This window comes from Papio anubis, unplaced genomic scaffold, assembly GCF_008728515.1.
Source record: "Papio anubis isolate 15944 unplaced genomic scaffold, Panubis1.0 scaffold113, whole genome shotgun sequence".
Lineage (NCBI taxonomy): Eukaryota > Metazoa > Chordata > Mammalia > Primates > Cercopithecidae > Papio > Papio anubis.
Window position 1 is genome coordinate 95,657 of NW_022160429.1, and position 12,631 is coordinate 108,287.

The window sequence follows — 12,631 nt, forward strand, 5'->3', positions numbered from 1 at the left end:
ACAAATTTATCTCTGTTGCCCCGATTCTGCTAACTCGTTACTACTTTGACATTTTCCTCCTGCCCCTCAAAACTAGAGGAAAAATGACATCCCAATGAGAATGATAAATAAACAAGTGGAAAAGGGATTTTTCAGAATTAGAATTACCTCATAAATTGGCTTAATTGAAATTAGGTTTTGTATTAATATAACATTCTATTACCTTACGAGCTTCAAAATTGAGTATAGTAATCCTAGTAAATTAGCATTTATGCCTCTTATCATTATTGTGACTTTCAACCTTTAAGACTTATGTGATTTCTGAAACTTTAAGCCTGGCAGATATTATTTAGAGCACAATTCGATTTCCCTTGTGGTAACTGCTCCTTAGCTTTCTTCAGAGTGCACTTATTTTTTTCTAAATTTATTAGGCATATTTTATGGACTCTTCTATTTGTTCTAATAAAGTTCCTACTTAAAAAAACCTTTTGCGCCTAAACACATCATACTAATAATGTACAGATCTGTCAACTCTATGAAAATAGGAACTTTTAAAGTGTAGGGACACGATTTAGTCACCTTTTAAATCCTAGGGACAGCAAGTGTCTATCACATAGAAAACATTAAAATCATTACATATTTTTGAGCTGAATTAACATGTGAACACTGAGAAGCAGAAATAATTTATATACTATTTACACTGAAATCCATAAACTAGTCTTTTATCACTTATTTGAGATAACAAGCATGAAAACTTTTTAGCTATAGAAATCTCTTGATCATCATCATTAGACAATTTATATTAAGTGTGTGTGTGTGTGTCTGTGTGTGTGTGTGATCACTTTACAAAATTTCTAAGTAGACATGGGAACAGTAACATAAAACCAATTACATGAATTACTGAAGCAGCTGATCTTGTCCAAGACCCAAATCAAATAAGATTTTTTTCATAATATATAAAATGTTACAGATAATGATGTTACTGACAAAATTATCAGGCACTTCTGTAGTGCCTTTTCTAATGCCTGTATATTTTTTTCATGAAATTCTATTATCCTCAAATTTATAACCTCAAAGTTAGATATCTTCTTATTTCTCACTCTTAAATGCAATCTGTATGTTTCTTCCGAATATATCTCTGTTCCTAACGTTTCTTCTTGTCCTCAGAGGTTTGTCTTTCTGTACTTACCTGGACAAAAAGTTTATTAGCCAAGATATGGGTAGTATTGATTGAAAACTGTGCAAGACCCTGTTCATTGGTGGTTGCATTGGAGAAATAATTGGCTTCACTCGCAGAGATGAAGATGAGTTTATTGGGGATGGGCACACCTTTCCCATCCACCAGAAGCACCTAAAAAAGAAAAGTACTTGATAGCTGATGTGAATAACACCCAGAGAGGCCTGAACTCATGTGAACAATGCTTTTGCTGCTGTAACTAAAACAACCCTCTGCCCCTCAAAAAAACCCCACCAAACCTTTATATTTATGACAAAATGTTTCCTTCCATTTGGATCCTCATGTCCTACATAGCTTATCTATGAAACTTTGCAGTATTTCCATTAAAGTCAGGGAGATTTTTAATAACTACAACATGCCACTTAATATGCACTTGGAATAGGAATAACAGAAATGAATTTAAACTGGCTGTTTTTCCCTTTTCACATAGATGGAGGCTAGAATGATTGGCTGTGTACTGAACTCTACTAGCTTAAAAAAGTTACTTAACTTCTCTGTGCTTCAGTTTTCCACCTTCATTAAAAGGGGAATAATAGTCGTGCCTCCTTCATTTGGTAGTGTTGAAGATTAAATAATTATTTAAAAATACATTAGAGGAGTAGGGCGGTTATAGTTTTTCAATAATCCATTGTGATTTAAAAACAGCCAGAAGAGAATAACTTGAATTTTTAGCAGAAAAAGGACAAATACTTAAGGTGATGAATATCTTAATTATGCTGATTGAATCTTCACAAATTATTTGAATGTATTACATAATCACATGTACTCTCCAAAATTGATACTATGATGTATCAATTTTTAAAAAAATTAAAGTAATAAAAATACATCAGAAGATATTTGGTGTATGATAATTATTCCACAAATGTTAGTTAATAACATTATTATCTCCTGCAACAAACCACCTAAGAAAATCCACATGAGAATGTTTTCTTCCCTTCCCCTCCCCTCCCTTCCCCATTCCCCTCCCCTCCCCACCTCTCCCTTCCCCTTCCCTTCCCTTCCCTTTTTTCCTTCTTTTCCTTTTCCTTCCCCTTTCCTTCTTTTGTTTTCTTTCATAACAGGTCTTGCTCTGTTGCCCAGGCTGGAGTACAGTGGTGCCATTATAACTTACAACAACATCGAAGCTCTGGGCTCAAGAGATCCTCCCACCTCAGCTTCCCAAGTAGCTGGGACTGCAGGTGCATGCCACCAGCCCACTGCTAATTTTTTTTTTTTTTTGTAGAGGCAGAGTCTTATTATGTTGCCAGGGCTGATTTAGAACTCTCAGCCTCAGAAGATTCTCCCCCATTGGCCTCTCAAAGTGCTGGTATTATAAGCATGAGCCACTATGCCTGGCCAAATGTCTCAATTTACTAATTATAAAGCTGGTAAAATTAATTATTAATATGAATAAAATTAATATTTTATTTATTGTTGTTAAAATATATAAGTTAACCATATAAATGATAATAATAATAATAACCATGAAATGCACACTAGTTTAATACCTATGCCTAAAATTAAAGACTTATTTGTTTATGTCAAAAGAGAACAACAGATAGAAAAAGGACACTGACAGCCATAAATGTTACAAACTCTGAAAATTCTGATGCTGCCTGGGTCATGACAGAGATATCATTTATTCTAAACTGGATGAAAGAAGAGGTTTGATATAATAACTAAGTCACATTACATTAAGTATCTTTATTAGCTACGTATTAAAATAGTATCTCTGATTCTCATAATCATTTAGTATGTGTCTGTTCGTTTCATCAGTGATATTTAGAAAGGAAAATATTTCCCCTTGGTTTCATAGGTTTGGTCATATTCATTAACTGATAACACTAATCAAGTGTGGGCTACATCACTGTGTCCTGTGCTTAAGTGTAACTGGGCACTTTGCTTACCTGTGCATTACGATATATCCTACCTGTCCAAAAAAGGGGATTCCTTGTCTAAAGTGTGAATCTACTTTCACAAATGTGAGTTTGGATGCAATGTTTGTGATTTCACTGATCCCGTTTGCAGTGACTACCAGATCTGAAAAATAGAAAGAGTCAGTACTTTTAGAAGTTACTTTAGTCATAAAATTTCTTTCTTACAAATGACCCTTATTTTGTTATGGAAAGTAAACTAATGTTTATTGTTTTATTCCCTACGTTCATTCATTACTCACACCTGTTCCCTCTTCTCTGATCCTGGCTTCCACTCTAAGCTTCATTTCAAAGCCCATATTTTTAATCTGGAGCATTTTGGTGTGTACTTGTTGGGTGACGCAGCCATTGCTGTTGAGCTGAGAAAAATGCCGAAAACAATAAATGTCAAACTGATTAAGATCAACAGTCACTCAATCTATTCTTCTCTCTCTAATGACAAGAAAACCTTTTTTTGCATTAAGCATGTTAATTGACCTTCAGGAACTTAATACTCATATCTGCCTTGTAACCTCCAAAGTTAGTCATCCAAATGAGAATCTTGCTGACTAAGAACAGAAATTTCTTTTTTGGCAGGGGATATTTTGGGACAGGCTTGTCCTGATGCCCTCTTTCTAGTTAGTAAAATGGAGTCTCACTGGTTGTAAACAGCGATAGCACTGAGGGAGAATACCGCCTACTAACCTGTTGACTGAATTCCTCACAGACCTCGTGCTTATCACAGTTAGGAACATGAAATAATTTTCTACACAGGCTCACAGTTGCAAGTCCTGGGACAGGTTTCCCATAGGTGTATCTGGCACATGAGAAATAAATCAGGAATTGAGAATGGCTATTTGCATTTTCCACCACCACTCCTCCAAAGAACTGCTCCTCTTTAGAGTTCCCCACACATCTTTATCATCTGGCTGCCCACCGAGTAGAAACCTGTCTGGAAAATGTCTCCCTCAGGAAATGTTATGCATTAAAACCTTTGCAACTTGACTGCACTGTAGCACCACATTCTCTTTGGGATTAAATATATGTAATATATTTATATCTACATATTTGTATGGATATCTGTATGTTTATATAAATATCTATATATTTAGATATATAGATTTATATATTTATATAAGTATATATTTATATAAATTTATATATTTATATAAGTATATATTTATATAAATATATACTTATATAAATATATAAATTTATATAAATATATACTTATATAAATATATAAATCTATATATCTAAATATATAGATATTTATATAAACATACAGATATCCATACAAATATGTAGATATAAATATATTACATATATTTAATCCCAAAGAGAATGTGGTGCTACAGTGCAGTCAAGTTGCAAAGGTTTTAATGCATAACATTTCCTGAGGGAGACATTTTCCAGACAGGTTTCTACTCGGTGGGCAGCCAGATGATAAAGATGTGTGGGGAACTCTAAAGAGGAGCAGTTCTTTGGAGGAGTGGTGGTGGAAAATGCAAATAGCCATTCTCAATTCCTGATTTATTTCTCATGTGCCAGATACACCTATGGGAAACCTGTCCCAGGACTTGCAACTGTGAGCCTGTGTAGAAAATTATTTCATGTTCCTAACTGTGATAAGCACGAGGTCTGTGAGGAATTCAGTCAACAGGTTAGTAGGCGGTATTCTCCCTCAGTGCTATCGCTGTTTACAACCAGTGAGACTCCATTTTACTAACTAGAAAGAGGGCATCAGGACAAGCCTGTCCCAAAATATCCCCCGCCAAAAAAGAAATTTCTGTTCTTAGTCAGCAAGATTCTCATTTGGATGACTAACTTTGGAGGTTACAAGGCAGATATGAGTATTAAGTTCCTGAAGGTCAATTAACATGCTTAATGCAAAAAAAGGTTTTCTTGTCATTAGAGAGAGAAGAATAGATTGAGTGACTGTTGATCTTAATCAGTTTGACATTTATTGTTTTCGGCATTTTTCTCAGCTCAACAGCAATGGCTGCGTCACCCAACAAGTACACACCAAAATGCTCCAGATTAAAAATATGGGCTTTGAAATGAAGCTTAGAGTGGAAGCCAGGATCAGAGAAGAGGGAACAGGTGTGAGTAATGAATGAACGTAGGGAATAAAACAATAAACATTAGTTTACTTTCCATAACAAAATAAGGGTCATTTGTAAGAAAGAAATTTTATGACTAAAGTAACTTCTAAAAGTACTGACTCTTTCTATTTTTCAGATCTGGTAGTCACTGCAAACGGGATCAGTGAAATCACAAACATTGCATCCAAACTCACATTTGTGAAAGTAGATTCACACTTTAGACAAGGAATCCCCTTTTTTGGACAGGTAGGATATATCGTAATGCACAGGTAAGCAAAGTGCCCAGTTACACTTAAGCACAGGACACAGTGATGTAGCCCACACTTGATTAGTGTTATCAGTTAATGAATATGACCAAACCTATGAAACCAAGGGGAAATATTTTCCTTTCTAAATATCACTGATGAAACGAACAGACACATACTAAATGATTATGAGAATCAGAGATACTATTTTAATACGTAGCTAATAAAGATACTTAATGTAATGTGACTTAGTTATTATATCAAACCTCTTCTTTCATCCAGTTTAGAATAAATGATATCTCTGTCATGACCCAGGCAGCATCAGAATTTTCAGAGTTTGTAACATTTATGGCTGTCAGTGTCCTTTTTCTATCTGTTGTTCTCTTTTGACATAAACAAATAAGTCTTTAATTTTAGGCATAGGTATTAAACTAGTGTGCATTTCATGGTTATTATTATTATTATCATTTATATGGTTAACTTATATATTTTAACAACAATAAATAAAATATTAATTTTATTCATATTAATAATTAATTTTACCAGCTTTATAATTAGTAAATTGAGACATTTGGCCAGGCATAGTGGCTCATGCTTATAATACCAGCACTTTGAGAGGCCAATGGGGGAGAATCTTCTGAGGCTGAGAGTTCTAAATCAGCCCTGGCAACATAATAAGACTCTGCCTCTACAAAAAAAAAAAAAAAAATTAGCAGTGGGCTGGTGGCATGCACCTGCAGTCCCAGCTACTTGGGAAGCTGAGGTGGGAGGATCTCTTGAGCCCAGAGCTTCGATGTTGTTGTAAGTTATAATGGCACCACTGTACTCCAGCCTGGGCAACAGAGCAAGACCTGTTATGAAAGAAAACAAAAGAAGGAAAGGGGAAGGAAAAGGAAAAGAAGGAAAAAAGGGAAGGGAAGGGAAGGGGAAGGGAGAGGTGGGGAGGGGAGGGGAATGGGGAAGGGAGGGGAGGGGAAGGGAAGAAAACATTCTCATGTGGATTTTCTTAGGTGGTTTGTTGCAGGAGATAATAATGTTATTAACTAACATTTGTGGAATAATTATCATACACCAAATATCTTCTGATGTATTTTTATTACTTTAATTTTTTTAAAAATTGATACATCATAGTATCAATTTTGGAGAGTACATGTGATTATGTAATACATTCAAATAATTTGTGAAGATTCAATCAGCATAATTAAGATATTCATCACCTTAAGTATTTGTCCTTTTTCTGCTAAAAATTCAAGTTATTCTCTTCTGGCTGTTTTTAAATCACAATGGATTATTGAAAAACTATAACCGCCCTACTCCTCTAATGTATTTTTAAATAATTATTTAATCTTCAACACTACCAAATGAAGGAGGCACGACTATTATTCCCCTTTTAATGAAGGTGGAAAACTGAAGCACAGAGAAGTTAAGTAACTTTTTTAAGCTAGTAGAGTTCAGTACACAGCCAATCATTCTAGCCTCCATCTATGTGAAAAGGGAAAAACAGCCAGTTTAAATTCATTTCTGTTATTCCTATTCCAAGTGCATATTAAGTGGCATGTTGTAGTTATTAAAAATCTCCCTGACTTTAATGGAAATACTGCAAAGTTTCATAGATAAGCTATGTAGGACATGAGGATCCAAATGGAAGGAAACATTTTGTCATAAATATAAAGGTTTGGTGGGGTTTTTTTGAGGGGCAGAGGGTTGTTTTAGTTACAGCAGCAAAAGCATTGTTCACATGAGTTCAGGCCTCTCTGGGTGTTATTCACATCAGCTATCAAGTACTTTTCTTTTTTAGGTGCTTCTGGTGGATGGGAAAGGTGTGCCCATCCCCAATAAACTCATCTTCATCTCTGCGAGTGAAGCCAATTATTTCTCCAATGCAACCACCAATGAACAGGGTCTTGCACAGTTTTCAATCAATACTACCCATATCTTGGCTAATAAACTTTTTGTCCAGGTAAGTACAGAAAGACAAACCTCTGAGGACAAGAAGAAACGTTAGGAACAGAGATATATTCGGAAGAAACATACAGATTGCATTTAAGAGTGAGAAATAAGAAGATATCTAACTTTGAGGTTATAAATTTGAGGATAATAGAATTTCATGAAAAAAATATACAGGCATTAGAAAAGGCACTACAGAAGTGCCTGATAATTTTGTCAGTAACATCATTATCTGTAACATTTTATATATTATGAAAAAAATCTTATTTGATTTGGGTCTTGGACAAGATCAGCTGCTTCAGTAATTCATGTAATTGGTTTTATGTTACTGTTCCCATGTCTACTTAGAAATTTTGTAAAGTGATCACACACACACACAGACACACACACACACACTTAATATAAATTGTCTAATGATGATGATCAAGAGATTTCTATAGCTAAAAAGTTTTCATGCTTGTTATCTCAAATAAGTGATAAAAGACTAGTTTATGGATTTCAGTGTAAATAGTATATAAATTATTTCTGCTTCTCAGTGTTCACATGTTAATTCAGCTCAAAAATATGTAATGATTTTAATGTTTTCTATGTGATAGACACTTGCTGTCCCTAGGATTTAAAAGGTGACTAAATCGTGTCCCTACACTTTAAAAGTTCCTATTTTCATAGAGTTGACAGATCTGTACATTATTAGTATGATGTGTTTAGGCGCAAAAGGTTTTTTTAAGTAGGAACTTTATTAGAACAAATAGAAGAGTCCATAAAATATGCCTAATAAATTTAGAAAAAAATAAGTGCACTCTGAAGAAAGCTAAGGAGCAGTTACCACAAGGGAAATCGAATTGTGCTCTAAATAATATCTGCCAGGCTTAAAGTTTCAGAAATCACATAAGTCTTAAAGGTTGAAAGTCACAATAATGATAAGAGGCATAAATGCTAATTTACTAGGATTACTATACTCAATTTTGAAGCTCGTAAGGTAATAGAATGTTATATTAATACAAAACCTAATTTCAATTAAGCCAATTTATGAGGTAATTCTAATTCTGAAAAATCCCTTTTCCACTTGTTTATTTATCATTCTCATTGGGATGTCATTTTTCCTCTAGTTTTGAGGGGCAGGAGGAAAATGTCAAAGTAGTAACGAGTTAGCAGAATCGGGGCAACAGAGATAAATTTGTGGATGATTTCCTTTTAATATTTGAATGTTGGGAGGCTGAAAAATTCATTCATTTGGCTGTCAGCCACTATGAGGGAAGGCCATAGTGTATTTTAGAGCAGAAGACACAGCTGTAACTATTCATTTTGGTGAGAAGCTAAGGTGAAGAATTTCAAGATGATATCCTTTCTTTGTTTTTCTGTTTACTCAGGTTTACACTGTGCATCCCAACTTGTGTTTTCACTATTCATGGGTAACAGAAGACCACCAGGGCGCTCAGCACACTGCAAATCATGTTTTCTCCTTAAGTGGGAGTTACATTCACCTGGAGCCTGTGGCTGGTACCCTGCCCTGTGGCCACACACAGAGTATCAGGGCACACTACATACTGAATATTCAGGCTGTGGGAGAGCTATCGGAGCTCAGTTTCCATTACCTGGTAAGAATGAGGCCATGGAATACAATTGCAGCTTATCAGTAGGACAAAAGTGGTCAGTAGGCTCAGGAATGTCAGAATAAACTACTTGCACACAACCGCTTTGTGTTCTTGTTGTGCGTCCTTCATTCCGTGAGTTTTCTTGAGGTTGATTCTCTCCAGCAGAGATTTGACAACTGAAAGTGGGTCACGTGGGGAACAGAATGCTGAGAACTGTGTCCAGCTCAAGAAAAGTTCCTTTACTGTTTCTTCATTTCAGATCATGGCTAAGGGAGGCATCGTCAGATCTGGAACGCACACTCTGCCTGTGGAGTCAGGAGACAGTGAGTATCCTCAGATTCATCTCTCCTTGCTCCGCTAACACATCCTTACCCTTCCCTCAGTGACAGTTCACAAATGGGAAATCATTTCCATCACCCCTTCACAGTAAGGAGGACATGCAGGAACATACTCGTCTTATGACTCTCTGGCATTTTTAAATTCAACAGTCAACAGATAAATTTGATTGTCTACTCTGTATCAGTCACTCTGCTAAGTTTTTCACTTTCGTTTGTTTCTTCTCACACTAAAATTAAAAAGCTTCCTTCTATTCATCTCCACCCCCAATAAAGTGTACATTGATTATGTTAATATTGCAGAGAAGAAAAGAGTAATTATCATGGGAAATGGGAAGGAAGAAAGGTGATAGATTTTTTTTTTTTTTTTTCTTGTGCCAGGCCATGAGTACTTTATATGTGAAGTTGGATTCACTTCAAAAATAAATTGAGGCCTAGGGAACCAAGATTGTTTTCTATTCTAAGTCAAATAATGTAGAGGTTAAACCACTGAAAAGAGAACCTATGAACATTTTTGAAATTAACCTAAACTAAGGCAAACATTGTACCAGTTTCCACCACATCCGTGAGCTAAACTTAATAACCATTAGGATTTGTTCCATGCCTAAAGTTTTCTGTTTTTGTGGTTTCTCTTCCTGCTAAGTTGGAAACATAAAATATCAATTTTTAACATTTATTTTTCAGTTTTGAAAATTGAAACAATTTTGAGAAAGTTAAAATTTACAAGTTATTAATCAGTACTCTAATAATAATTATTTTAATTAAACATTAAAAACTGCTGCCAGTTTTGAATATCAGTTTTTTCCCCAATACTAGTGTAGAGATAGATATACAGAGTGGATCCCACTGTGTACATTGTTCCTCTTCAATTTTTGTTGAATAATTTTCTTCTAATACTGGTCTATGTATCACATTCGCAGAAATAATTGAAGGTTTTAAAACATTTATTTGATTTTTTCTTTTATAATATTTCAATTTGAATTTTATTCATAGCAGGAAGAGTCTGTATAAAAATCTCTATGTAGTAAAATGAGGAATAGTTATTTAATCATTCACTTTGTGAAGTTGCCACAAAATTTTATTGAAAGTAGCTGAGTCAACAATTGGAAAAAATTTCTCAATGTAGCTAATTAAATCACAATTGTTTCATCATAAAACGATTTTAACCACATATTTTAATAGTTATTAATTACCGATTTACTCTTCACCAAAGAATTATTGAAAGCCCTTATACCTCTGTGGTAAAAGAACACATTTTATTCACCATTTGTCTAAATTCAACTTTTTAAAACTTTTCAAATTGTCGAAGTTGAGCTTCCTCAGCCTGTTCTCTTTTCACACTATTCTTCATACTGTCCAAATTATTATTTCCTAAACTATTTGCCTATTTAATTTTCAGATTTCAGATTTTAAATAATGAAGCCTTCTCAAATTTTATTATTTATTATTTTTATTTTTTAACTTTTATTTTAGGTTTGAAGGGTTCATGTGCAGGTTTGTAATATAGGTAAACTCGTGTCACAGGAATTTGTTGTACAGATTATTTCATTACCCAGGTTCTAAGCCTACTACCCAATAGTCATTTTTTCTGATCCTCTTTCTCCACCCACCCTCCACCCTCCAATAGGCCTCAATGTCTTCTGCTCTCCCTCCTCCTACCCTCCGACCTCAGATAGGCCCCACTGTGTGTTGTCCTCCTCTTTGTATCCATTATGTTCTCATGATTTAGCTCTCACTTATAACCGAGAACATGCAATATTTGGTTTTCTGTTCCTGCATTATTTTGCTAAGAATAATAGCCTCTAGCTCCATCTATGCTCCTGCAAAGGACGTGATAGCATTCCTTTTTAGGGCTGCATAGTTTCATGGTGTATATGTACCACATTTTCTTTATCTAGTCTTCCACTGATGGGCATTTAGGTTGATTCCATGTCTTCGCTATTGTGAATAGGGTTGCAATGAACATACGTGTGCATGTGTCTTTATGACAGAATGATTTATATTCCTTTGGATATATACCCAGTACTGGGATTCTTGGGTCAAATGATAGTTCTGTTTTTAGCTCTTTGAGGAATCACCACACTGCTTTCCACAATGGCTGAACTAATTTACATTCCCACCAACAGTGTATAAGCATTCTGTTTTCTCCACAACTTTGCCAACATCTGTTATTTTTTGACTTTTAATAATAGCCATTCTGACTGATGTGAGATGATAATCTCATTGTGGTTTTGATTTGCATTTCTCTGATATTCAGTGGTATTGAGCTTTTTTTCATTCGCTTGTTGGCCACGTGTGTATCTTCTTTTGAAAAGTGTTTGTGTCCTTTGCTCACTTTTTAATGTGGTGGTTTGTTTTCTCCTTGTAAATTTGTTTAAATTCTATATAGATGCTGGATATTAGACCTTTATCGGATGCACAGTTTGCAAAAGTTTTCTCTCATTCTCTAAGCTGTCTGTTTACTCTATTGATAGTTTCTTTTGCTGTGCAGAAGCTCTTTAGGTTAATTAGATCCCATTTGTCAATGTTTGCATTTGTTGAGATTGTTTTTAGTGTCTTCTTCATGAAACCTTTGCAATTCCTGTGTCCAGAATGGTATTGCCTAGGTTGTCTTCCAGAGTTTGTATACTTTTTGGTTTTACATTTAAGTCTTTAACTCATCTTGAGTTGATTTTTGTATATTGTGTAAGCAGGAGATCCAGTTTCAATCTTCTGCCCATGGCTAGCCAGTTATCTCAGCACCATTTATTGAATAGGGAGTTCTCTCCTTGTGTTTGCCAGCTTTGTTGAAGATCAGATGGTTGTGGGTGTGCAGCATTATTTCTGGTCTCTGTATTCTGCTCCATTGATTTGTGTGTCTGTTTTTGTACCAGTACTATGCTGTTCTGGTAACTGTAGCACTGTAGTATAGTTTGAAGTTGGGTAGTGTGATGCCTCCTCCTTTGTTCTTTTTGCTTAGGGTTGGCTTGGCTATTTGGGGCTCTTTTTTTAGTTCCATATAAATTTTAAAATAGTTTTATCTAGGTCTGTGAAGGATGTCATTGGTAGTTTTATAGGAAAAGCATTAAATCTACAAATTGCTTTGGGCAATATGACCATTTTCACGATATTGATTCTTCCTATCTATGAGCATGGAATATTTTTCCATTTGCTTGTGTCATCTCTGATTTCTTTGAGCAGTGTTTTATAATTCTCATTGCAGAGATCTTTCACCTCCCTGGTTAGCTGTATTTCTCGATATTTTATTCTTTTTGTGACAATTGTGAATGGGATTGCATTCCTGATTTGCCTTTTGG

General features: G+C 34.9%; 2 protein-coding genes across 4 annotated transcripts in view; one reads left to right on the forward strand and one right to left on the reverse strand.

Annotated features, from left to right (window-relative positions):
- LOC116272482 (pregnancy zone protein) overlaps positions 1-3,911 on the reverse strand; it is a 47,692-nt gene extending 43,781 nt beyond the window's left edge. For both annotated transcript variants that reach the window (XM_031661235.1, XM_031661236.1), the window contains exons 1-4: positions 3,814-3,911; positions 3,374-3,488; positions 3,126-3,235; positions 1,169-1,330 (exon numbers count right to left, since the gene is read on the reverse strand). In XM_031661235.1, the coding sequence (XP_031517095.1) occupies positions 1,169-1,330; positions 3,126-3,235; positions 3,374-3,446 (345 nt within the window). In that variant the 5' untranslated portion in view covers positions 3,447-3,488; positions 3,814-3,911. The remainder of the gene's footprint in view (positions 1-1,168; positions 1,331-3,125; positions 3,236-3,373; positions 3,489-3,813) is intronic.
- Positions 3,912-4,673: 762 nt separating this feature from the next.
- Positions 4,674-12,631, forward strand: part of LOC100998199 (pregnancy zone protein) — a 47,696-nt gene continuing 39,738 nt past the window's right edge. For both annotated transcript variants that reach the window (XM_031661233.1, XM_031661234.1), the window contains exons 1-6: positions 4,674-4,771; positions 5,097-5,211; positions 5,350-5,459; positions 7,257-7,418; positions 8,776-9,003; positions 9,260-9,323. In XM_031661233.1, coding sequence (XP_031517093.1) covers positions 5,139-5,211; positions 5,350-5,459; positions 7,257-7,418; positions 8,776-9,003; positions 9,260-9,323 — 637 coding nt within the window. In that variant the 5' untranslated portion in view covers positions 4,674-4,771; positions 5,097-5,138. The remainder of the gene's footprint in view (positions 4,772-5,096; positions 5,212-5,349; positions 5,460-7,256; positions 7,419-8,775; positions 9,004-9,259; positions 9,324-12,631) is intronic.